The sequence below is a fragment of the Anas platyrhynchos genome, chromosome 14, assembly GCF_047663525.1.
Source record: "Anas platyrhynchos isolate ZD024472 breed Pekin duck chromosome 14, IASCAAS_PekinDuck_T2T, whole genome shotgun sequence".
Classification (NCBI taxonomy): Eukaryota; Metazoa; Chordata; class Aves; order Anseriformes; family Anatidae; genus Anas; species Anas platyrhynchos.
The window spans coordinates 13,490,102-13,514,541 of NC_092600.1; the positions used below are offsets into that span (position 1 = coordinate 13,490,102).

The 24,440-nt window shown below is 42.0% G+C and overlaps 1 protein-coding gene across 13 annotated transcripts in view; it reads right to left on the reverse strand.

Annotated features, from left to right (window-relative positions):
* MATR3 (matrin 3) overlaps window positions 1–24,054 on the reverse strand; it is a 30,132-nt gene extending 6,078 nt beyond the window's left edge. Inside the window, exons 1-11 of one of the 13 annotated variants that reach the window (XM_027468417.3) lie at window positions 23,919–24,054; window positions 23,432–23,558; window positions 6,781–6,842; window positions 5,926–5,967; window positions 5,485–5,588; window positions 4,150–4,202; window positions 3,573–3,698; window positions 2,826–2,951; window positions 2,431–2,601; window positions 1,017–1,148; window positions 27–70 (exon numbers count right to left, since the gene is read on the reverse strand). In XM_027468417.3, the coding sequence (XP_027324218.1) occupies window positions 27–70; window positions 1,017–1,148; window positions 2,431–2,601; window positions 2,826–2,951; window positions 3,573–3,698; window positions 4,150–4,202; window positions 5,485–5,588; window positions 5,926–5,967; window positions 6,781–6,842; window positions 23,432–23,458 (887 nt within the window). In that variant the 5' untranslated portion in view covers window positions 23,459–23,558; window positions 23,919–24,054. Of the gene's footprint in view, window positions 1–26; window positions 71–1,016; window positions 1,149–2,430; window positions 2,602–2,825; window positions 2,952–3,572; window positions 3,699–4,149; window positions 4,203–5,484; window positions 5,589–5,925; window positions 5,968–6,780; window positions 6,843–7,462; window positions 11,476–11,537; window positions 12,611–14,707; window positions 16,641–17,694; window positions 18,841–20,181; window positions 20,403–20,461; window positions 20,528–20,733; window positions 20,866–20,934; window positions 20,974–23,431; window positions 23,559–23,918 lie in introns of those variants that run through there. The other 12 variants (XM_072023410.1, XM_072023408.1, XM_072023409.1 and 9 more) reach the window with 12 other exon arrangements.
* Window positions 24,055–24,440: the final 386 nt, after the last annotated feature.

Consider the following 24,440-nt stretch of genomic DNA (forward strand, 5'->3'; position numbering starts at 1 on the left):
GTTCTGTTTTAATAATAGGAAGTTACCTAGTTTTATCCTTTTTCAGTAGTTCAACTCCTTTGTTTGGAATCTAAAATTAAAAAAAAAAATTGTAAGTCACAGTAGAGTATTATTTATAGAAGCACTGCAGCATTAATTCAGACTATACCGTAAAATCTCGTCAAGCACTTCCAATTATTCTAATCCACAAGTACTCTTATACAACGTCCAACTTGCAAACAATCAATAAATTGCTGTTATGTTAGACAAGACTTCACGAACCTAGTAATCCCCAGTCTTTCTTCACGAAAATGATCTGTTACTTGATACAAAAATGGGATAGCCTGCTCCGGAAAGTCAAATACAGCAGCTCTTTTGTTTATGAACTGATTAGACACAGTGCAAGGCAAGAAGTTGGTCTTAATCTATGCTCTTTTCACTACCATTAGAAGTGGAATACACAGAAAGCTCAAGACTTACATTTCCCTTAAATAAGAGTTACTGAACAGAAAATTCCACTTATTCTCCATATTAATACTATACAAGTCAGTGCACTGGTTAAGTATTTGAACTTGCCACTAAATATTCATTTTTGGTATGTGACCATGTGCAATAGTAAGATTTCTCCATGTTGCACAATAAAAAGACTATTTAAAAGCTAATTAGAGAGCTTGACAAAGTCTTACAATGCACACAGGTCTTCCACCCAGCTTCTCATTTTAAATCACAGTTCATTTGACAGAGGAGGATGAGAAGAAACAATCCACATTACAGAATGTTTAAGCAGAGAAAGTTTATTTAAAATCTAAATCAATTACATTAGAATGTTTTTTCATGTTTTAAATCTGAAAGGAGATTCCTTTTACTTTGTTCTACAACTCATAACACCACACTCCTACTAAATACCATTTAAGTCACCAGAAAATATGACAATGAATAATTTTTAAAGTGGCATTGAATTCTCAATAAGTGATAGCTGTCTTCCGATTTACACCTTCAATTACAATTACAAAACAGTTACTAAAAACAGTACTTACCCTTAACACCAATTTCTTGTATTTTTCAGATAAATCCACTTTCACACACCTGCCTTGGAACCAAAGCGCTTTGTTGGCACAATGCTCAACCATAGCTAAAGCATCTTCTCTGGTCTCCATCTCAATGAAAGCCTGAAAAGATTAAAATACACATCAGAAACTACCACAAAACACACAAATAGCTTGCCAGTTGAAGTGTTAACTTAAAACACAGCACTTCAAAAAGATGAAACCAAATGATGAGATCCAGGTATATGCATCCCCTCCAAACTAGCTAAACATGTCAGTATTTCCTAAAGCGCCCTACATCTCCTTCATCTTCAATTCAATAATTGAATCCTCTAGAGAGTTTCAGAAACAAAATATCATGTATTTAAGTAATCTGAAAAAGTCACCTTAAAGCGTAAATCGAGTCCAAAAAAAAGCATCTGGAATATGAAACTCATTTTTTTTGGTGCTAAAGTATCTGCGACTTTCAAGGTACCAAGGAGATCTAGGGGTTTGAGTAATTTTTCTTTGTTGTTGTTTTGTTTTTGAAGAAGTTTGAAACAGAAATGCAGCAGATACTGGCTTACAAGCCCGGCTTTATGAGATGTTCCTCCATGGAAACAAGCCTACAGCACGTTAAGATTGCTGAGCAAGCTTTGCACATCTGGGTTTGAGCATCAGCAGCAGATAGAAGAAAGCTGTTTCTGCATCAAACTGAGCAAGGTTCTTTTGTTTCTCCAGTGAAATAAGGTCACGGTGGACTTCTTAGGGGGTCATACAATAGATTCTAGTAATTTTTGATTCCACAACATGAGCGTGGCATTGTGGAATTCATCTCTGAAGAAAGAAAACATTTCTTATTTAAATGAAGGTAAGAACAACAAGTTGGGATAGTGAAGTGGGAAAAAATTAGAACTAGAGACTTAAAATTCTTGTGTATGCTTGGAAGTACATGTGCATACAAAAGTGTTTGTACTAATCATCAAGTTTTTTTTTTGTTTGTTTGTTTTTTTTTCCAATTTTGAGAGCCACAGTAGTACTGCTTTTGCTTAAAGAATGAAAAATACAGGGTAAGTGAAAGAAACACGGAACACTAGAAGATATTTGTTAGTGTCCCATAGGCACTGCTTCTTCAACCTCGAGAAAAAGGGTTCAAAATGCCTAGGAGATGTGCCTAACAAAAAGTTAAGCTTGAAAGCTAAATATGCTTGCTTCACAGCTAGGGCCGAGTTTTACTTTTATATTTAAAAAATATCAGCTCACGTTACAGTAACACTTCACAGTAAGCTAAATAGCAAAACACCACCCACACAGCCCTCTAATAACTTCTGTTTCTATGCTGCAGCAGCAGCCTACAGAGGCATCAGTTACCTCACTGTTGAGCCTCAGTTTAAATCCACGCATTTATGTTCCTACGGTCAGTTACCTGACTCTTCATTCTCATGAGTATGTAGTTCTTAATTTTTCCATATGGTTCAGCCAGTTTGAGTACTGCGTTATCAGAGTATCCCGAATGAGGTAAATTGCTGAGGTGAATCACACGACCAAGTTCTGGTTTTGGCGGCTCGGTTTTTTGGTCAGGTTTGCCCTCGGGTTTCTAAAATTTAAGAGTGAACGCATTTGTTAAAGTACATGCTACACAAAATGTACTTAATACTGAACCACTTAAAGCAATAAGTTATATCCATCTTTGTCCCTTGATTAACTTGAAATAGCAGAGAAGTAGCTAGATTAGGAGTAAAAATGTAAATGTAATGGCCTGGTAACAATGACTGCCCCAAATGAAAGTAAGGTAACAAGAAAAAAGCCCACGTATTTTACCTTTATTCTTTTGTACTTCTGTGACAAGTGGACTCTGACTGGTTTACCAAATACGAGCGCTGGAGTTGTCGAATAGTATTCTACTGCTGCCTGGGCATCTTCAGTGGTCGACATTTCGATAAATGCCTGAAATCATACAAAACCAGATTAAGCACCACTCCTTCAAGGAACTGGTATTTCTGTTTGAAATCTCTAGCTCTTTGCTTTCCTGTAAAAATGTCTGTATCCAAGATGAAAATTGCTTTTCGGTTACAACATTAACTGGCCTGCAGAGCTCAGTATGAATTTCACATAATTTATTTAGGTGCACAAACAGAACTACTCTGTTTGTTCACATTTCAATTACATTTGGATTCAGAACATTCAATTGCTTCCTTCCCCCCTTCAGGCTTTTTCACTTCATGTTGGCTTTTTCCACCCTTCAAGATATGACAATCTCAGTAAACTAAGACCAAATAAGCCTTCAGAGGATATTAAAACAAGAACCGAACTTGCCAACAGTGTATTTTTAAGAAAGCTGGGAACAACAACAAGATGGAATTTTAACAATATTTACCTTAAAATGCAGTATTACCACATTTGTGAAAAGAAGCATACTAGTCACTCTTCCCTTCACATGTGATCTTGGTGACAAGCATGTAATCTTGCTTGGTAGCCAAGTTCTCTTATGAAAATTTCAGGTCAGACAGTACACATATCAAAGATAGCAAGCAGTGCCAACAGCACTACTATAGGGCTTAATCTTACCTCATTGATTTTGTTTAGAATCAGGTGATTTGTAATTATTCCAAATGGCTCAACGAGCTGAAGCAGCTGATACCTCAAGTTCTTCCCTCTCTGGAAATCCATGATGTGAACAACTCTGCTCGTTTCCTATTGAAGACAAAAGTACACATACACAACACATGTACCAGGGAACCTTAAAAGTCTTTCAAGACATATGTATGTATTTTAAATCTTCATTAGTAATCAAAACTAGACACACAGAAAAGCCACAGAATATCCAGGGATTCTCATGGAAAAAGATGCCTGCTGTGCCAAAGCCTCCTTTTTTTGTTATCGTGCCGCACAGCTTCTTCCTAAGAGGTTATGTAACATTTAAATAGTCTGTACAGTTTTAGCACATTTTGTAGAGCATTTGGTACAATGAAACCCCAATCTCATTCCACAGCTTCAATATTCCCACACAAAGAAGTCTCAATATCTGAATATTTTAATGACACTACATTCATTCAGAACATCTTATGAAAGTAAACAGAAAGCATATTCACAAAAAAAAGGTTAACGTTCCTCAAAGATTTTTAGAGAAACTTTTAATACTAACCACTCTGCCCTTTTGCATGTGTCTCGGTCCTTGCATATTTCCATTTCCAGCTCCTTCAAAAAATGAAAGGAATGAGTAAGTTTAGTTCAACCCACAAGGCTATTAACATCTCTTTAGAAGTTCCGAAGAGACAGACGTCACTTGTAATACTAAAACAGAATGACATCAAGTTTTAAGAAGTCATTTAATCATTAACAATCTGAAAAGGCTGTTAATGTTGTGCATTTCAGAGCTCTTGCAGCTTCAGGTCCTTCCTGATTCTGTTCGCTTCAGTATTAGAGAAGAATTTGCATTTACTAATGAGCTGAAACACCAGGAAATAAGTAAAGCATCGTGAAAAACATCTTTCCTGTTTTAGAGTAAGATTTGTCATAGAAAAATGCCTTCATATATAAAAGGTTTGAAATCTCCAAGAAGACAGACTTCTTACAATGGAAGTTCTAGCTGCAGAAAAAGAATCCTACTTTTGGTTCTAAAATAGCACCAATTCTATCATAACACACATTTCACTAGGGACTCCTGGAGGAAACAGTCCTTCAAATACCTTGGTTAAAAAATCAGAGATGTTTTGAAAAGTTATCAGTTATTTTTAATGAAATTGCATGACATATGCTTTTATATTTAAATGTTCCTTTAAAGTCTCTAAAGACATGCAATCCATCAGGGTATCTATGTTTAATTAGTTTTGTTTTTTACTCACTCAAACTATTTAGAAGGTAAGAAGTAACAAGTTCATGTGAACACCTGATTTTTATTCTGCCTTCCTGCGAAGATAAGGCTTGCAAATCTGTCAAATTCATTAAGGGAAAGACTAATGACATTCAGTTCTTGCAAATTTAACAAAAATCCACTAACATAGAGCTAAACAGAAGACACGCAAAAGACTTCTAGACAGGAAAAAAATGTAAAGCCCCATAACATGTGCTGATTGATTGTAATAAAACATCTGATAAAAAGAGTAATAACGTGTCTGGTAGTCAAGGGATGGGTGAAACATGGAAGGAAAGTATATATACTGGGGAAAAAAGTAAAAGTATTTCAGTTCCACTGTTAAGAGAGAGAGCCTTTTTTTTTTCTTGTTCTAAAACACCAGTAACAAACTAAAAACACAAAAAAGAAAAAATCAAGAAGTCTGGTGAAAGTAGGTTAAGAAAAAACACAACTAAATCCCCAAGCACAGCAAGTGGAAAAGCTGGTGTTGCTGCTGGGAGCATTCAGTGTCTAACTACTCTCACTCAAATCCTGATACACCGAAAAACTTCCTATTGAAGTCTGGTACTTCACATGAGCCGAAGTTTAAGTGAAGGACATCCACTCTGGGCACATTATTGTTACCTCTTGGCCCAACAGGAGGTCCTCCCAGGTGAAACGGAGGTGGTGGGGGTCCCAGAATTCCTGGTGCAGGGTTTGTGGATTGCTGCAACATAAAGGGATCACCCCTAGAAAAAGGGAAAAAAAAACAACTTAATTTTAAAACAAAATCTGTGACGTCTCTATTGTCCAGCCACCCAACTCCTACACAATATCCAAGGACAAGTCAACTTTAGCTACCTGTGCCGCTGCTCTTCAGCTACTAGGAAACAGACAGTTATCCATTTGAAGAAAGTAGGATGTTTCACATCAAATGTTACAAAGAGCTTCACATAAAGTAACAGGTACTTCAAAGCATCAAGATTAAAAGGCAACTAAAACTGTGCAGTTTTGATTAGGACTGTGTTGTTCAAACCAGCAGAATAACAGTGCAATTTCTGTTGTCCATCATTCGTTACTACTTACATTCCATGTCCTGAATCACTGTCAGGATTCCATTCTGGGTATCTTGAAAGCAAAGAAAAAAAGAACAAAGATAAGAAAAATCCAATCACCTCTCACTGTACGAAAACAGGTATAAAATTATCGAGTGAACAGCAATGCCTTTACACATTACATAAACAACACATGCTAACATTGCCAACCACAGTACTGCTTCCAGAAACATGAGTAGTATTTAAGGACAAAGTGTCATTCAGAGAAACTTCCTACACTGAATGCAACCTGGCTGTATACATTAATTTGCCTATATTAGGAGTTCCCTTTACAAAAAAAACAATGGATCAAGCGTGATTAGCAAAAAACAACCCAACAAACAAACAAAAAAATAATCAAGTGACTTGCTAGGATGCAAGGAAATAGCCTCAGGTTGCACCAGGGGAGGCCCAGAGCGGGCCTCAGGCAGAATTTGGTCCCGCAGAGGCTGGCCAAGTGCTGGGACGGGCTGCCCGGGGCACTGGGGGGGTCCCCACCCCAGGGGTGTGTAAAGGACGTGTAGACGTGGTGCTTGGGGACACGGCTCAGTGGGGGACACTTGGTCAGTCGGAGGCAGCTGGGCCTGGTGAACCCAAAGGTCTCTTTCAACCTTGATGATTCTATGATTAGACTCTTATATGTAATATTCTAGAGTTATCCTAGATCAGGAGGATTCAAAATTTACAAACCAATATCCCTTTGTGCCCTGAAAATGCTCTTTTAAGTAGCACATCTTTATTCCCTGCGATGCACAGCATGTTTTCTAAACCTGCTTTGTGCACCACAGTTGACAGTTGTTTACTTATACACGCCCTCACGCCACAAGAATGTACTTCAAATTCATACATTTCGAGAAGCAGCTGACAACGTCGGCTGTGAGTCGCTCCATTGATATGATGGTTCCACTCCTGCAGCAAAGTAAATAATTAAAAATTAAAAGCTATATATGGAAAGCCATTTTTAACAAAAATAACGTTGTGTAGTGCAGTATCTTCTCTTCTAAACTGAAGTATCTTAGATACATAAATAGATAGCAAAATAATTGTGTGTGTGCACTTTGAAGTCACACTGAAACTGGACCCACCTCTTAAATTCTAGCCTGGGTGAAAAGGTGTCTGATGAAAAATGCCTTGTGATCTAGGGGCTTGATCCTGCCTCAGCACGCAAAGCTTGCAGGAGGGTAACTGCTACAGTATGCGTGTGTAGCACTGCAATTTCAACCTTCAGAACTGGATGCTGAGATTTGTTTTTTTTTCCAGTAATTTTAGAATTTCCTCTACTCTCTCTGCTTTATTCCTCGGACTTTCAAAGATTAATGCAAACTAAACACTCAAGTTTTTAAAACCATTAAGAAGTCGAGAAACTGCAAGGAATTCAGAAAGGAAAGACTAAAAGGAACGAAAGTACATAGCTAGGACAAACTACAACTATATATGTGAAATATAAAAATACAGGAGCATTGGAGGGGAATAATCAAGACAAACAGGGGACCTAATCAAGATGGTACAAGGGAGGAAAACCAAATTACCTCAGTATGAGAGTGAAGTTCATAATCCCTCATGTCTACAGGAGGAGCAGGGGCAGTGAGCAGCACAAAGGGTAACACATTGTGCAATTACAGAAGCCACTACATAAGAGCCAGCATCTTGAGTAACGAGAAAGGACGTTAACTGCACCTTCCAAGCTACCTGAGCTCTTTTTTTATTCTTATTTTTTACATTAGCTAGAGGCTTACCAGTGTCTGCTAAATGTACAATTCCCTCTGGTTCTGGCCTTAGCACGAGGTAAGGAACGAGGCTTTCTATTTTATTTATTTTTTTATTACAAAGGGAGCTCACCTCCCAGCTGTTTATTTCAAGATGAGAGAAGGCATGGGGACTCTTCCTTTATTTAAGTGCGGGGTGCCTGACCACATCGGGATATTCCTACAAAGTGACAGGACTTCCTCAGTCCCATGGCTACCCAAGGGTAAGCCCCTGGTGTTATTTCCACTCTGCTGGTCTGTAAGCAAGGGATCAGCAGCAGATGTATGGGGCAAGCTGGCTTTGGGTCCATGGAGAGCAATGAGGGGGAGACTAGTTACAGCTCTTCTGGGGGCAGTTTAACAACTGGAGGTTTCTTCTTGTCAGCTGCATTTTCAGAAGTGAACACACACACTGCGTTGGCCAACTGTTTCAGATGTCTTGTCTTTTCATGTTCTACTCAGCACTGGCAAATTATTTTTCCTAAATGATTTTTCCTGATTTTTTAGTTTCCACCACACTGCAGCCATCCCTCTGGTTACAATGAGACACCCTGACGCTCACTGCACTGTTTCCATACGCTAAAAGCCTATCTAGCACTTTCCACAAGGGAGAAAAAAAAAAGGGATTTCAAGTCTCCCACGAAGTACTGTCATTAAACTGCACTGGATTATTACTCCATGCTACAAATTATAACATGGAACAGGATGAAACTTTCTTTTTTTAAATCAAGATGTAAAATGAGAGCACTACTTTTTCTTGTAAGCCAGTAAAATGTAGGCTCTGCAACTATAAATTAACAAATACACTTGCCATTAGAATTCAAAAAAAAGAAAAAAAAGGCCCCCCAAACCCACAAGCAAGCCCCGCTATCTCTGGAACATGCAATACCTAAAACCAAAGGTTCTTCAGTTTAAAACTCAGCAACAAGTTTTAGTGCTATGGAACACAAAACATTTAAATATTGAAAAACCCTCTAAATTCGGATGCCCAATCTGTAAAGCCTCAGCAGCTGATTCTGCTCGACATACCGTGCCTTTGAAGCTGTTTTAACACGTACTTTCAAATTATTATAAACTGAAATTATCTGCAAGCTAGAGCCAAAGTTTGGGGGATCTAATTCTTATACTTCAAAAGCTTTTAAAAAAATTGGCAAAAAAGGGAGATTTAATGTATAAAACAGGATTTTTTTTTCCCCCAGGGAAAGTTTTCAGAACAACAGTAGCTCATCTACATTATTACCCCTTTATTAATACAGTTCTTAATCTCAACATCCCTCCACTCCCTTCCTACACCCAGTCTGAAGTGCCACTCATTGCAGGGCCCCACATATTTAGACACTAATTAACATGAATGCCCAAAGTTAAACTAAAGAAATTCTGAATCGAGTTTATTAAAACACAGATTACTTCTGCTTCAACTGATGCAAGCATGAGGACATGGTGTTCTTTAGAAAATTAGGCCAAACTTAAGGACCTAATTTTAGATATTCCATTATTAGGGACACGGCCATGTTTTCCCTTTGAGTATATCACAGTTTCAAGCATTTAACCTCTAAATTCATCTGCTCGTGTTGCATCAGCCTTTGTCTTTGTCAGGGAAAACAATCCCTACACATTTAACACCTCGTTCCTTGACCAAGCTGTCAAGATTGACAAAATGCCTGAAAAAAATGGGGCAAAATTTCCTTCATAATTAGACACAAAACAAACTGGATCACAAATACATACACTTCAAATCAAAGCAATTAAGAACATCACAAAAAAAAAAAAAGAAAAAACAGGACTAGCCTGCCAGGCTAAGCTACATTTAGGGTGTTTACCTCCCTCCTTGGGCTTAAAAGATATACTGCTTTAGCATGCTTTTTTTTTTTTTTTTTTTAAATGTTATATAGTATTTATTAGGGGATGGGGAAAATGAGATTTTGATACCGTAGAAATAAGTTTACATTGTCCCAGCTAAGAATAGCATTCCCTTTCTGCTTTCCATACATTTTGGTTCAAATCCGATTACTTCACAAGTTCAGTTCTACTTAATTGAATTTTGTGAGAGATACAGAACAGCAAATTCTGTAACTGTTCGGTATGCAAAGCGGAGGAAAAAAGGAGAGAAAGAACAACGCTTGCCGTGACATGATTTCTGAAATAGAAACAAAACCCAAACTTGGGTCATAAGACACAGAAGATCCAATCTCAAATATTTTATGGTGTTCTCAGCAGTTTAAGTCAAAGCATGTCGCTAAAAAAGATGGGTTCGTGTGTTACAGAAGGAGTCAGTCACTTAAGGTACACTGTGGAAAGAATTTGGTATTTCTCGTACTTGGAAAGATATTTCAGGTTGGATATTCTTTAAACAGATCTTTATACCAAAGCACACGAAGAACAGTGAGGCTTTAAAACAAAGTGCTAAAAAGAACCCTACTTACAGGAGTACTGGTTGCCATCTTCAAGGGCCTCAGAAGTTTGTTTTCAATCTAACCAAGTGAACTTCTTTTTTTTACAAAACTGTGCATGGCATCTCAATTGTTAATACTTAAACCTTTTTCAAAAATGAATTTCAAATACAGGGCAAGAAACCTGGATTACTGTGACTGTTTTTCATAAAATAATTAAAACAACACGAGTTTACAATAAAGCGTCAGATCAGTTGGACTAGTACAGCATGTGCTCTAAAATGTCTTGATCGTCTCTTTGGAGGGACAGAACAATTCTCATGTTTCAAAAGATTAGATGTATAGAAGCAGCACTTTTTGAAAGGTAACTGTAAAGAAATGGTTAGTAACAGCAATTCCACATTGTACCAATTTTACAGTAATCGCATGTATTACATTTTCAATTGAAGGCCTTCAAGCTAATTAGTCACCAATTGTGACAAGAGGGGCACTGTATTAGCCAATTAGCCAATTAAATTGCCAAGTACACTGAAAATCAGCAAGATGAGTAAAATTGGAAAAGCTGAAAGGGAGAAGGCTCTGAAAATACCGTCTGAATAAACAGGCCATTTTGAGTACGCTGCCACCTTTGCAGAGAGCTGAACTATTTCATGAATAAACTAAGAGGGAGGTCTCAGCATAACTGAACACACTCGAAGATCCACTCTACTTGCGAGCCAAGTAAAGAACACTACTAGGAACACAGAGCAGGATACTGCAGCGGCAGACTGATTGCTCGGAGAGTCTACAGGGATAGATGCAACATGTGACAATAAAAAGTGAGTTTGAAGTGTCTAAGAGAGTTGTGAAAAAGGAGAAAAATGACGACAAATTTCAGCCATAGTATGAGATAGAGTGTTAAAGTGAAATTAAAAAGGCAAGAATGAGCTAATCTAAAACGTGATTTTTACTTTTGCAAATAAGTTCCAGGGCTCTACATTAACTCTTTCCCTTTGGACAGGGAAAAAGCAGAACTGTGCAAGAATGCATCTTAACTACGTATAAACCAGCAATCAAGACAGATGTGGAGGAGAGCTGAAACTAGCTTCCCGAATGGCACAGTAGATACACTGCAAAAAACCCCAAACCAACAAAAAATAAAAAACCCACCAAAAAACTGCTTAAATGCCAGATGTTTGTGGTTAAGAGAACATGTAGATGTAAAATACAAATAAGATACCCAGTAGATGATAGCTGTTTGACTGGAAGTTAAGCAATCTGGGCAAACAAAATACATTAATGTAAAGCCCTGGTTTACAACGTTTGTTAACAATTACCTTGTAAATAAACCAAGTGCCTTTTTCACTCTCAAACCAACTTTCAGATCATTTCAAAAGCAACCAGGCTATAGAAATAATTAAAGAAATAGGTAAAAACAGAACAGATACTACAACGTAAAGGAAAATAGAAGCATCTGGTGCGTAACTCACCTTATTAGAATGAACTGGCATATCACATATAGAGCACAGATGGGGATAACCCTTCGGTAAGAATCCATGGAAGTCTTCAATATTGCTATTTGGAGGAGCACCTCTCTTTTTCTCAAAGAGAGATCTCTCAGGACCAGGACCACGACCCATTCTGTCATACTCACTGTCAAATTTATGATAGTTATGCGAAGTCTCACCATAGAAAGATTCATCCCTACACCTTTCTCCATCTCTTAATCTGTCATCTTCATAATCCATTCTGTCATAATAACCAGATTCTTGAGAACGACTTCCATGGTCGTAGTCAACCACTGGGTTGAGACTAGGACCACGATCATCAAAGCTATCTCTTCTAAAATGCCTTTTTTCTTCCCAATCATCCCTAGGTACTCTGTACGGTGGTTCCCGTGTGGATGATCTGCCATCTCTACCATAACCTTCTTCAGCTCTCCTCCTTTTAAGTTGTAGAAGGATCTGAGGCAAGTTTTCAGGAGTAATCTTGTCCTCGGGATAGCGACTCAGTTCATCTAAGTCTCTAGCAGACAGACCAAAGCTGGCCAAAATGTTAGTGGCCTGGTCTGCATCTCCACGGTGCTGAGAAGACAAAGGGAGCGGACCTCTACTTCCAATGTTAAATATAGACTGCAAATTATGGGAAGAGGTACTACCAGAAGACAGTGCACTATGAGATCCTTGTTGGTTCAATGATGAACTCATTCCAAGATTCATTAAGCTAGCAAGGCGTGCAGTACCCTGGTTCATCCTTCCAAGAGATGCTGGCATATTTAAAGACTGGGTAGCAGCAGCAAGAAGGCCTATTCCTGCAGAGAGGTCACGCCCATGACCTTGTGAATCCCTACTTAGAGATGACTGCTGGAATGACTTGGACATTGTAGAACTAGAGCTCGTCTACTTTACGGATCAAAATCTCTTTGTTTGGTTGGGTTTAAGATGGCTGAAAAGAAAGCTCACACTAGAAAGCTAGGCAAACTTCACTTCAAAAATGGTAACGCCAAGAAAGAGGATCAATAATGACTGCAGATCTTCTTCAAGCTGAGAAACACCAGACAATTCTGTAGAAAAACAAGCAGTTTTAGTCATAAATCCCTTTAAACAGATGCAGTTTTAAACTTATGCATCATGTTGATCTAAAACATTAAAGAGCTCAATCTTACAAGGCTTTTATTACATAACTTAACAGATTCAAGATGTACCCAGAACCTACATAAATCATTTCAGATAAAAATACAGCAGTGTTTCCTGTACATACTACTATTCTACAAAAAACTACTTTTATACCGAAGACAAGTGAGTTTCCGAAGTTTGGGATGTCTGAAAGCATCTAAGTTTACTAGCACATAAGCCTTGATCTCTGCTTTTGGTTTGGTTTATAACCTACATTGCTAACCTGCATTCTATGAGAAGACCACAAAAACACCTTAAGTCCACAGAATCCGAGATGACTCTGGCATATCATACATACTTGAAAATGAAACCTATACCACCACAGAACAGGACGAAAGGAAGTTTAAAGTAACTGAAGTTTGGGCAACAAGCTTCTGCTGTAAGATCTGGTAAATGAGACCAAACATAATATTCAATCTTTATGCAGTAAAAATCAAATTACCGACGTGAAGACAGATGTGAATGAGAAAACCAAGTTTTAAATTTTGCAGGAAGGAAATAAGACCTCTTGCTCCAATTGCAGTTATACAGCTACCAGCACATGGGAAGTGACTATTGTTACACTGCAGCTGTGACAGCAGCCTGGACCTTCAGACCTCAAGCTACACAAGGTCAGGCTCAGCCCTGGGCTGGGAGGCCCAAGGAAACCCTGCTCCTGCCCAAAGAGACCCCTGGGAGGTCAGTAGATGGCACCACGCCGCAGCCTGCACTGCTGGGCAGCAGCAGCATGTCTCTTACCAGCACACTGCTTCTGTGGTTGCAGCTGGCACTGACACCGTGACCACATGTGGCAGTTAAAGATCCTACAGCTCACGGGGATGGCTACCTGCCCTGCAGCCCACAGAAACCCTCACCTAGCACTTAAATACCTGGTTCTACTCCATTTACTTTAATTTTTTAACTACAGAGTGCATCAAAATCCACAATGTATTTTTGGTGCAACGGATATATTTCAGAAAATATTGTTTTTACTAGTGCAGAACAGAAATAACCTGTAATACATCTCCCCCATGCTGCTTCAGCTTTGGGACGGATACACAGAATTGAGAGCAATTCCACCCACGTGAAACCTTTCTGCTGAGAATACGTTGTTTTGGGTCCCAAGTGCAGTAAAGCCCTTCCAAACCTCTGCAGAGCCATTTCGTTTTTGCACTGCTACTCCATTGCACATAAAAGACATAATGGCTTGAAAAAGAATTAGGCATAAATTGCACAGCTCCAAATGAAATCAGCTTCTAAGAACAGGTATGTCTAGGGAGGAACGGAAAGGACAAAATGAAAGCAAGGACTTTTCCTTGAAGATACCAGTTGTGTAGGAGGCAATTTCTCTTGTACTGGAAACAAGAAAAAAAGGTCAAGGTTACGTGTGTGCCTCCATCCCAGCTGCCGGCTCAATTCAGAGCCCTGTTTCACAAGTGCTTCAAGTTTCTCTTTTTTTTTTTTTTTAAAGCTGTAAAGCACTTCAAATTTCTTTTTCTATTTCATATGAAGGTAGCAGCATTATAAAACTATGCTCCTATATAGAAAAATAATGGATTCTACAAGATAGAGTATATAAAACCCACTTTTTCAAAGACAATTCTGTGTAACTGTTTTATACAACTTTCTGTATATTCCATTATTGACCCATCTAAACTCTTATTTCATTTGTGCTTTTAAAATCTTTGGATTTGGAGTCACTTGCTAGCACATTAAATTGTGTAATTTGGGTTAAGAGTCAGAGATTAAGAAACATGAGGATGAAAATAAGTTTAAAAGTCTCTGAGGCAGAAGACAGGCACTGCAGAAAGCATCAGAGGAGAGCAATGAAACAAGAATACAGAGAGGGCAGGCACAGCAAACAGTGAGCGAGATGTGCAGGACAGGCTCAACACACTAAGTACAACCAAACAGAAAGCATTTAAGAACTACACTGTAAAATCAAGACTCCCTTGAGTTCAAAAAAGAAAAAACACTGAAACATTCATCTGAGTACCATGCTTTACCTTACTCAATTTGATACTCTTCCAACCATTTTGCAAGTTACTCCTCACTCCCTCCATTTTAACGCACCCTTTTCCTTCTAGCTCCTTCGCACACTCAGACTGGCTTGAAACGGAACTTAACGGCTGCTACACGCGGCCAGATGTTCCAGGGAGCTTTAGGAGCCAGACCCTCGCAGTGATTCAGCAGAGAGCCACGTGGTCAGGAAAGGCACGGTGTGTCCTGCTGTTAATGCAAGGACCAGCACCATTCCGATTTTCACTACATCAGGAAAGTTCTCCACTTTCCAAAATAATCCTTTCTCTTTGAACAGATGCTCACTAATCCTCTTGTCACAATTTTCTATTGGCAGTTCATCATCCACTGCTTTGGAGAGATTAACAGAGAACAAAACCCAACACATCCCAGTCTCGCATGGAACCGGGCTGCAGAGAACCCGATTCCACACCATGCCTCGACCCCACACTTACACAATGATGCCATGCGGCTGCTAAACCCACGTAGAAGAAAGAAGCAAACAAGAGAAAAATAAAAGCAGGGAAATGGAGAAAAACAATGAGACAGAGAGACAATCTTATGAAAAAGCACGAAGGGAACAGTTAAGATGTGTATGCTGATGATGGAAAATGACCTTTGCAGTTGGTGTGCTAACCAGTAAGCTGCCCCACACCTGATCAGGTATCTAAGGGGTGCCCTTAGTGAAACTACATTTCTGACTTATTTAGAGTTAGAAATTTCTGAGATAAATTGCTACTCATCACATCACTGTCACCTTACCACTGCTGCTGTACTCTCAACATCCCCCTCTTCCAGATCTGATGAAGACAACAACGAATCAAGGAGGGGAAAGAGCTCTAAAACTCACAGCAAAGAGCATTTAACTTCCACATGGTCAGGTTCCTGCATTGATCTCTTACAAAAGATTTCACGTCAGTATCTGATAGAGACAAGTCTCACAGACCAAAGTCTGGTGGCTTTTAAGCGAATGTGCCATCAACTGAGTCACAGCAACAAGATGAGTGCGACTGAACAAAGCCATCTAAAGATCCAGATACGATTTAGCTGAGTTGAAAGTGTCATGCTAATTGTTCTTCAGGTAATTTCAGCTATGTCAGGAACAGACAGGCCATTAGATACACATTTTTAAGATCAGTGGTCAGAAATTTGGACATACTGAGATTTGAAAATATACAATATGAAGCTGTCTTGAAATAAGTTTAAAGTCAAAATGTTACTAGATTTCCAGACAAATGTGAATAATGGAAAAAAAACACTTTATATCTACAAGTAGCACAAGAGTTTTCTGTAAAGGCAGACAAAAAAAGCGAGAAATTTCAATCCTACAGAATACACAGCTGCCAAATAAAGGCCAAAATAAGGCTGTAAGGCTGATTTTCAAACACTATAGAAGGACTTTGTAATTTTTAAGGAAAACTGATTTTAAATTCTTATCAATGAAACTGATAGAACTCTTGTTCCCTGCAAATTTTAGGTTTGTTCCTGAAAGCAGTTTAATTCGCTAAGTTCTTGGGACACATTGATCACATTGGTCATCTTAAATTACTACCTTCTATGGAACATCAATAGGCTGAAAGTAGTTCAGATTCCTATTCCTTCTACCACTCAGTTTCTTCACTATGTGTACAAACATTATAGTTTTAATTCTTCAGTTTCTTAGAGCATCTCACCTTATACCCATTCTTACACTATTAACAGAGAAGTCTCAAAAATGAAAACTTTCCCCTTCTAGTCAGTTTCACTTTCACTTGAAAACCAAAATGATGTCATCAAATTCAATGTGCTTTGAGTACATTGTTATAATAAAGACATGAAGCAATCTACAAGCTGAAAAATACACCTTCAGTTTGTAACAAGACCTCTGAAGACTGCACACCTTTGAAAAAAAAGTCTCAATATAAATATTTTTCATCCATAATCCTTGCTTTTTGGATAAAGATGTACATTTTTCCCCCCCTCCTCCCTTAGGCATTAATCTCAGTGCTGCTTTGGAAGAATCCATATGCTTCTCAGCAAAGCTGTCTCCAACACATCGTGGCATAAAAGGTTATCTACAGAAGAGATCTGCAAGTCAAAGTTACAAATTCAGACAGACAGCTCTGCATGTTGCTCTGAGAAATACTGGTAGTGAAAACAAGAACTTGCAAGGAAATTAGAAGCAGATGCTTTCTGGCTGCCGAATGACCGAATGTACTGGATTTCAAGCCTACGCGGTTACTTTGACTTGGACAATAAAAGGCCGCTGTGTTTCCGAAGGCTAAGGAGGAAGCTCAATTTGTCTAGCAGCGTTACATACAGAAAATGCAAATTATCACCCATTTCAGATAGCAGTATTCAGAGTGGTTACTTAGTATCACTGTTTTACAGGTGAGAAAACAACACACATCTCGTTCAGTGGATCTCCAAGGATCATGACCTCAAAAACTTAAGCAGCACCTGGCACCGGGATGCATGCACTTTTTTGTGCAGATCAGACAGTCTGTTACATACAGGCCTCGCAGAACAACTCAAAGAGTTTCATTTCTTAGGATTACTTTCAGCTTCATCTCACTCGCTTGATCAGAGGAGCACGTGGCAATCTGAGATCTGAAGTTACTGTAACAGAAGATTGCTTCAGAACAGAGAGGCATTACAAATGAAAAGACTTATTTGTAAACGGGAAATTAAAATAACTAGTTTAACAGTTAAGAACCTTCAAAGAACTTACAGTTTCCAACACTTGAATGCATAAGAGAATACTGCAAAAATAAGATGCTGAGTTCCTATTGCTGCTCATTACATAATTTCATCAATTCAAGTTGCAGAGTACATTTACTCCTTTACAGAAACAATAGAATAGAAACAAAGAACCCCGGAACAGTACAGAAAGAGTAAAGGAGGGAAAAAAAATGTCTATTTTTAGACAGGCAGCCAGGAGCATACAGAGTAAATGCCATCATCCGCACTGACAGCTCCATAAACACACGATTACCTCGATGGCTTCCACGCGCTCCCTCCTACCACTGCAAGTCCACTGTCTGTGACTAAGGTCAGGCTCCAGCTCTACAATAAGATGCATTCACACAGGTTCCAGCACCTATGAAAAGCTCCATGAAGCCGTTAGGACTTTGTTCAACAAAGGGATCTGCCAGCAAGAGTCACTGCGGAATGATTTAGGATCTTAGACTAGAGACTCTGGTAATAACGACCATGTGTTCAAGCACTTGCCAAAGCGAGGAGACAATCTCTATTCATTCCCATTAGTTTTGGAGATGAATACTCTTCCAGGCACCATAACTTTTACAGAAGCACAGAACATACCATAATTGTATTTTAAAAGGAAATAGGCCACACACAAAATGATCCAAATGCAGACCAAACCAGGGAGTGCATCGCTCCAATAAAGAACCAATTGTACTTTTTTTCTTTTTAATTGCATTTTGATCTGTTAAGCGATTAAAAAGCCTTCTGACTAATCAGTGAATGTAAGTCTGCCTCCAGGCATTTCTAGAACTGGGATAAACTTGCATTCTTTCCCAACTGAAATCTCGTTCATGAGGTCACTGAGATGTACTCTAGCTGCAGAGAAGAATTGAGGGCCTATTTGCCCATTTTAGTGCCCAAAGAAAAAACCTCTCCTTTAAGTTAAAGCTACACAATACGGTTCTTTAAACACTTGCTAACTAAGTTAGCTCAGAAATACTATGGGGCATTTGTTTTTAGGACTCATTGACTTAGAGCACTAAGAAAGAATGCAAGCAGCACGGCCACTATGCAAATACTGTTAAGTGAACAAAAAGTGAATGAAAGTCATTTCTCTGCAGCTTTTGCTTACAACAGCTTCCCCAAGCACTGTCAAGTGCTAGATCACAAACTATCCTGGTATTCAACAAAACCCTCAGCAGATGCGTGTGCGTTAGAGAAGGGCAGCACAAAATATTTACCTCTGTACCTTCCCCTGAGTTAATGAGCTTTTGGCAGTCCTGAACAAACCAGGCAATTGTAGTTTAGATATGGATCACATTTTAGTTGTACAGATTGTAATACCACAGATCCTTAGTGTTTCAGACTGATTGGGTTTTCCTCCTCTTCATTTTGCCTTTAGGAACACAGATATTCACATTCTAAGGATCTGGTTAGGAATTTCTCTTTGTTTTTTTTTTTTGCCCCAGCCTTTAGTGCTGGGATGTATTTCATACCCAAATACGTGCAAAAAACAGAAACTGAAGTTTTGGAAAGATGGTAGCTCCAGATAGCTCCAATAAAACAAGCATATAAAAGGCTCATCACCTTGCAAGCCTCACCAGAATCGTTAACAATCCAATTTTTTTGGATTTCATCTCCTTAACTAGTGCATAGCATAAAAGTACAGATACTTGGTTAACACTGAATAAACATTTGCACAGGGCTCAACCGCCAGTGCCCTCACTCAAATTTAATTATTCTCCATAATCAATTGATGAATCATTTTGTGTATTTCTGAATACAACTCCAAGTCAAAAGTTCACTAATTTCTGGATAATACGTTAAAAAATTAATATATGCTTCACTGCATTTTGATAAATAGGTGCTTTGAGATATATATATATGTATTTTTTCATTTATTATGTCCCTAAATTCAGAAAAATAAAACAGGAAATTCTTTACAAACAAGTTAGAGAAAACACTCCTTTTTCCTCTTCCAAGGCACAACAGTAGCAGGTTTAAAAGGCATTTTCAACAGAAGCTGCTCTCCACTTATCTTACTCTAGGAAGTCAGAAGCACCTACTCCACCTAGTTTTAAAAAAACTGAAGAATTTAAGGATGAATAAAAAAAAGAAGCTAGATCATTCAATTGTTTCAAAACGGCATTGAGTGTTTTTTTTCCCAAAGGTATGCTTCGTTTAAAAAAAGCCACAGACTTCAGGTGGATTTTTCAGCTTTCTTTCTACATCCTAACCGCTCCGTTTACTACAACAAAGCGGCACCGGAGGCTCTCCGAAACTTCCTCCCCATTCCCGCTTATTTTAGGCGCTTCCCCGCTCATTACTTTGACCGCGGGAGCCACACGGGCCCGTTCGCTCCTCCGCCGCAGGACAAAAACGCCGCAGCCCCGCTGGGCGCCGCAGCCCCAATCCCAGGAAAGTGAAACTGAGCAGAAGGAGCCTGAGCAGAAGGAAGGAGCCCGCCGCCCTCAGCGCCCCGGGGGGCCGGGGGGGGCAGCACGGCGGCGGCCGCTCGCTGCGGGGCACCGAGGCCCGGAGCCGCCCCCACAGCGCGGGGAGGCCGCGGGCAGGGCCGTGCCGGGCCGCGGGGCTTTGTTCGGGGCCGCGGCACCGGGCGGGGGCGCTGCGGGCGGCGGCCTCCCCCCCGGCTCGGCTCTCCGGGCCGTTATCGCGGCTCCCCCCCCCCCCCTCACCCCTCACGGTTCCCCTCAGCGCAGCCGCCGCCGCTTCCCAACATGGCGGCGGGCCGGGCGGGCGCAGCGCCCGCTCCTACCTGCGGGCCGCGGCGGCGCCTCCCGGTCGCTGTCGCAGCAGCGGCGGGGGAGGGACGGGAGAAGGGGAGAGGGGAGGGAGAGGGATTGAGGAAGGAGGAAGGAAGGGGCCGTGCCGCCCGCTGCCCGCCCGCTCACGTGCCCGGCGGCGGCCGCCCTCGCCTCGGCCCCGCTCCGCTCCGCGCCCGCCGCCGTCTGAGGCGCTGAGGGGGGAACGGGAGGAGGAGGGGGGGGGGGGGGGAGCCGCCGGCGCCGCTCTCGCGAGACGTCGAGGCCGCTCACCGTGTTCTCGCGAGAGCTCCGCCGCGCCGCCGGCCCCCGCCTCATCCTCATGGCCCGCGCGCTGCCGCCGCCGGGGCGGGGCCTGGCTTAGCGCCCCCCCCCCCCTCCCCGTTCCCCCCTCACGGCCGCGGGTTCGAGACCGCCCTCCGCCTCCTCAGCCTCCCCGAGAAACCGGGTGGGGGGGGGGCACGCACGGTGCTCCTGGCACCCCGCCGGGACTGGCAAAGGGGAGCGGGGCACGCCCCGAGCGCGAAATGGCGGCGCCCCGTTACCTGTGCGGGGGGGCGGGCGCTCATGGTCCCGCCGCTCCTAGGCCGGGCGCCGCGCACCCGCCGCCATCCCCGGCCGGGCCTCGGCGCAACCGAGCCGTTACCTGCTCCCAAACGATGGAGACAATGGGCTCTCGGCGCCTGTTGGGTTCATTAGAAGATTCTGGCAAAGGGGAAAAAAAAACACCACACAAAAAAACCCACCGCGGTTTCTGCGCCGCTCCTCTATCGGCCGAGCCGATGTCGCCACCTCGTGCTGGCAGGGGGAAAGCTCGCTCGGTCTGCTCCCAGACGTGGTGTTAGGGCCAGTGTTTGTACCCTCACACGAATAATAGCCATGTTTTTAAATTTTTTTCACAGCCAACACCTTTCCCGTTTAACGTTGTGGCGAAATTATCAATTTCTCCGTCGTGTTGTGGTGAGGTTTATCAATTTCTCCATCATCCGGGAAGCTTTTACCATGGTAAGGGTATGTAGCTGAACTCAGTCTCCCAGGGAAAACAAAAATTGCCCTTTTTGAATTAACCACAGGCTAATTTTTCTTCTCTACGTGTGGCTGGAGAGCACAATGCAAGAATAGCACAGAAGGTGCTTGAAAAGAATGGGATTGGTACAAAGAATGCTGAAATGATGTGAATGTGCTCAGAGAACAATTCCAAGAAATTCAGCTCTTAACAAGCTCAGAATAAAAAACAATTGTGCTCAAAAACAAACACACACCTCTAAGTTAACAATACTTCAGAGTTCCCGTACTGCAGAGCAGCAAGAGCTGAGCAAAGCTCCTTGATGAAGTATAAAGCAATCCAGCTGCTTTTGCCCAGTCATACACAGCTCACAAAATGCATAGTGCTGATGAACACAATCCCATCCCGTTAGCATTTCCTCACTATGAAAGCTGGCCTCACTCCATTTTCCTGACTTTATTTCAACCCCGGTATTTTCTTCCTCTCAGACCATGTGGGTCCTCCCTCGATTCCCTTTGTTGTCCTTCAGTCACGGCACCAGATGGGCAGCGAGTTATTTTGCCCTTTATTGACTGCATTTGCACTGCAGAAATGGTCACGCAGCACTGACCATCACTATGCTGCTAACACAGCTGCCCAGGTAACAGTCCCCTAAGCCTGAGCTCTTGCTGATTGCCAGGGAACATTTATTACATTCAATCCTCAAAGCATTGGGTTCAGCCCTGAGATGAACATATTAGACCTTTATCACAAGTTTTTCAAAGAAAGAAGCCAGTCAGCATTAATTTGTTGCCTATGTAGCACATGCTTTCTGTGACTGAGAGCAGATATTCTTTTTTTTTTTTTTTTTTGCCAGTTTCAGAAATAGATGTAGATCTCTCACCCAACAAGTTTGTTTCTTGGCAGGTAAAAAACCTTTGCTGTAGGAGCTCATACCTGTGCTCATCCCAAGAGTAGCAGCAGATAGCTTGCCATAAGGGCCCCCTCGGCTTCCCTCCTGGCTCAGCACTCAGTGCTTTGTACCCACGGGAACAGCAGGAGCTGGCTGAATACTGGGAAACAGGAAGGTTGCTGGATACCACATAAAAACCCATAGGAAACCCAGCTATTTGTTTTGCATGTAGAGCTTGGTCATATAGAGACAAATGATACTTGTGTATGTCATACATTAAGGAAAAAATATTCTCCTGTAATGCTTGAATACTTTTATGAGTATTTCTATATAGAATATAGCAAATGCATAATCAGTCATTGGTGTTTTGTCACATGGGCAGAAGAGCTTACAGATAAGCGACTAGCGTTAGGGCCATTTATAGACTGGGAGAGCTCTCAAAAAATTAAGCACTGCAATTCGTTTATGCAGAACTAACTATGTGATAAGCACCCACTAGACATAAACCCTTAAAACCTGTTAACTAATGCTCCATGTGCTATTACTTTATCAAAAGCCCCACAGTTATTAAACTCACCACTAACAACCTATATATAGACAGCATCACACTTCCAGATAGCACCATGTACTCGTGTCACTGCTTCTCAGTTTAATTGGTTCATATACGACACCTCAGCTACAGTAGCATCTACGATGGGTCAGGCACGTGGGTGAGAGCAATACATCCCTCTAACAGGTAATCAGTCACTTGAGTTAAACAGTTTTTTTTTTTTTTTCCCCTCTAAACACCTAACTGTCTTATTTTCCCTCCCCACCAGTTCCAATATATTTTACATACTTGGCAGCCTTCTACAAATCCTTTTTTTTTTTTTTTGTGGGCTGCCACCTCCCTCCAGGCCCAGAGAAGGGAGATAATTATGAAGCTCTTTCAAGTCAGGACCTTAAGTATGGAAAGGTTTTCCTGTGAACTTGTACTGGCCGAGTAATCTTTTATCACAGCAGAAATAAGAACACCAGACCTTATTTCCTTTAAGGAAAACTTTGAGCATGCAATCTCCTTCAAAGCGCAGGAGGAAAAGAAGCCTTGTTAAAATCTCTCCTTTCAGCAGAAGCGATGGAGGAGTGTGCACATGGCAGGGGGGGCACCAGCCACCCAGCGTTGCCTTCCTGTCTCCCCTATCTCCCACTGACTGCATCCAACGTGACTTTCAAACCCTCCTGCACCCAGCAGCCTCATGGCACAATGAAAACCAAGAAGACCAAGTTTAAATATAAATAAATTTAATAGATAGGTGGAAGATGGAAAATTAAACAAGCAGTGAGAGTGGCTTAACACTTAACAAACCGTTTCGGTAATTCTTCTTATACCCATGGGGATCTTATCTTCAGGGCAGCACCACCAGCTTCTCCTTCCTTCAGGCCACCACCGCTGCCCCTGCCTGCAAGGGTAGCACAGCGCCCTTTACCTGCAGCTAGAAAACACGGCACAGCGTCAACCCCAGCAACACCCCGAGCCCCCAAGCCCCGCTAACCACCCCCAGCCCGGTTTTCACCCCAGGGATGCGCTCGTGTCCGCCTCGCCTCTAGGCCCGGCCCCACTCGGAGCCGCTCCACTCTCGGAGGCTCCGGCTGCTCTGCCAGCGCTGTAACGCCGCCCGGGCACAGCCACGGCGCCGGGGGCTGACTGTCGCTGGGCCGACACGCGTATTAAAAACCAAATAACACAGAAATAGTTAAATAAGTTTAAAATTTTTAATTAAGTTTAAACCTCACGGTGCTCCCCGCTGCCACAGCCCGGGAGGGGCGCAGAAGCCCCCGACCCGCGCTCTCACCTCATGGCGGCCCCGGCCCGGCCCGGCCCGGCCGCATCTCCCCTCATGGCCGCGGCGCCCAAAGAGGCCAGACCCGGCCGCGCCGCCCGGGTGGTTCCGCAGGCACCGCCCCGGCTCGGCCCTCAGGGCGGGCCCGGCCCAGGGGGAGCGGCTGGGGCCGGCGGGGAGCGCCCCCAAAGCGTGAGGGGCATCGTGGTTGTTCTTGGGCTCTGTGCCTCCTCCCGCAGCGCTGCCCCTCCGTTTACCCCAGGGGCTGCCCCAGGGTGCGGGGGGGGAGCACTGCCCGAGGGCAGCCCAGGGGCTGAGGGGGTCTGGAAGGGGACACAGAAGAAGGTGGATGCTTTAGGGCTGCGGATGTTTTGCTTTCTGCATCGTAAAGTGTTGCTCGTGCTCCTGCAGGAGTTTCCGACACCGGTTGTGCTACGCTCTGCCGTATCGTGTGGCACATTCTGGTTTGGGCTCCTAATGACCAAAATGTTCGAACTAGAACAAGCAGCCCCTTCTGCCTTTAAATTATATTCT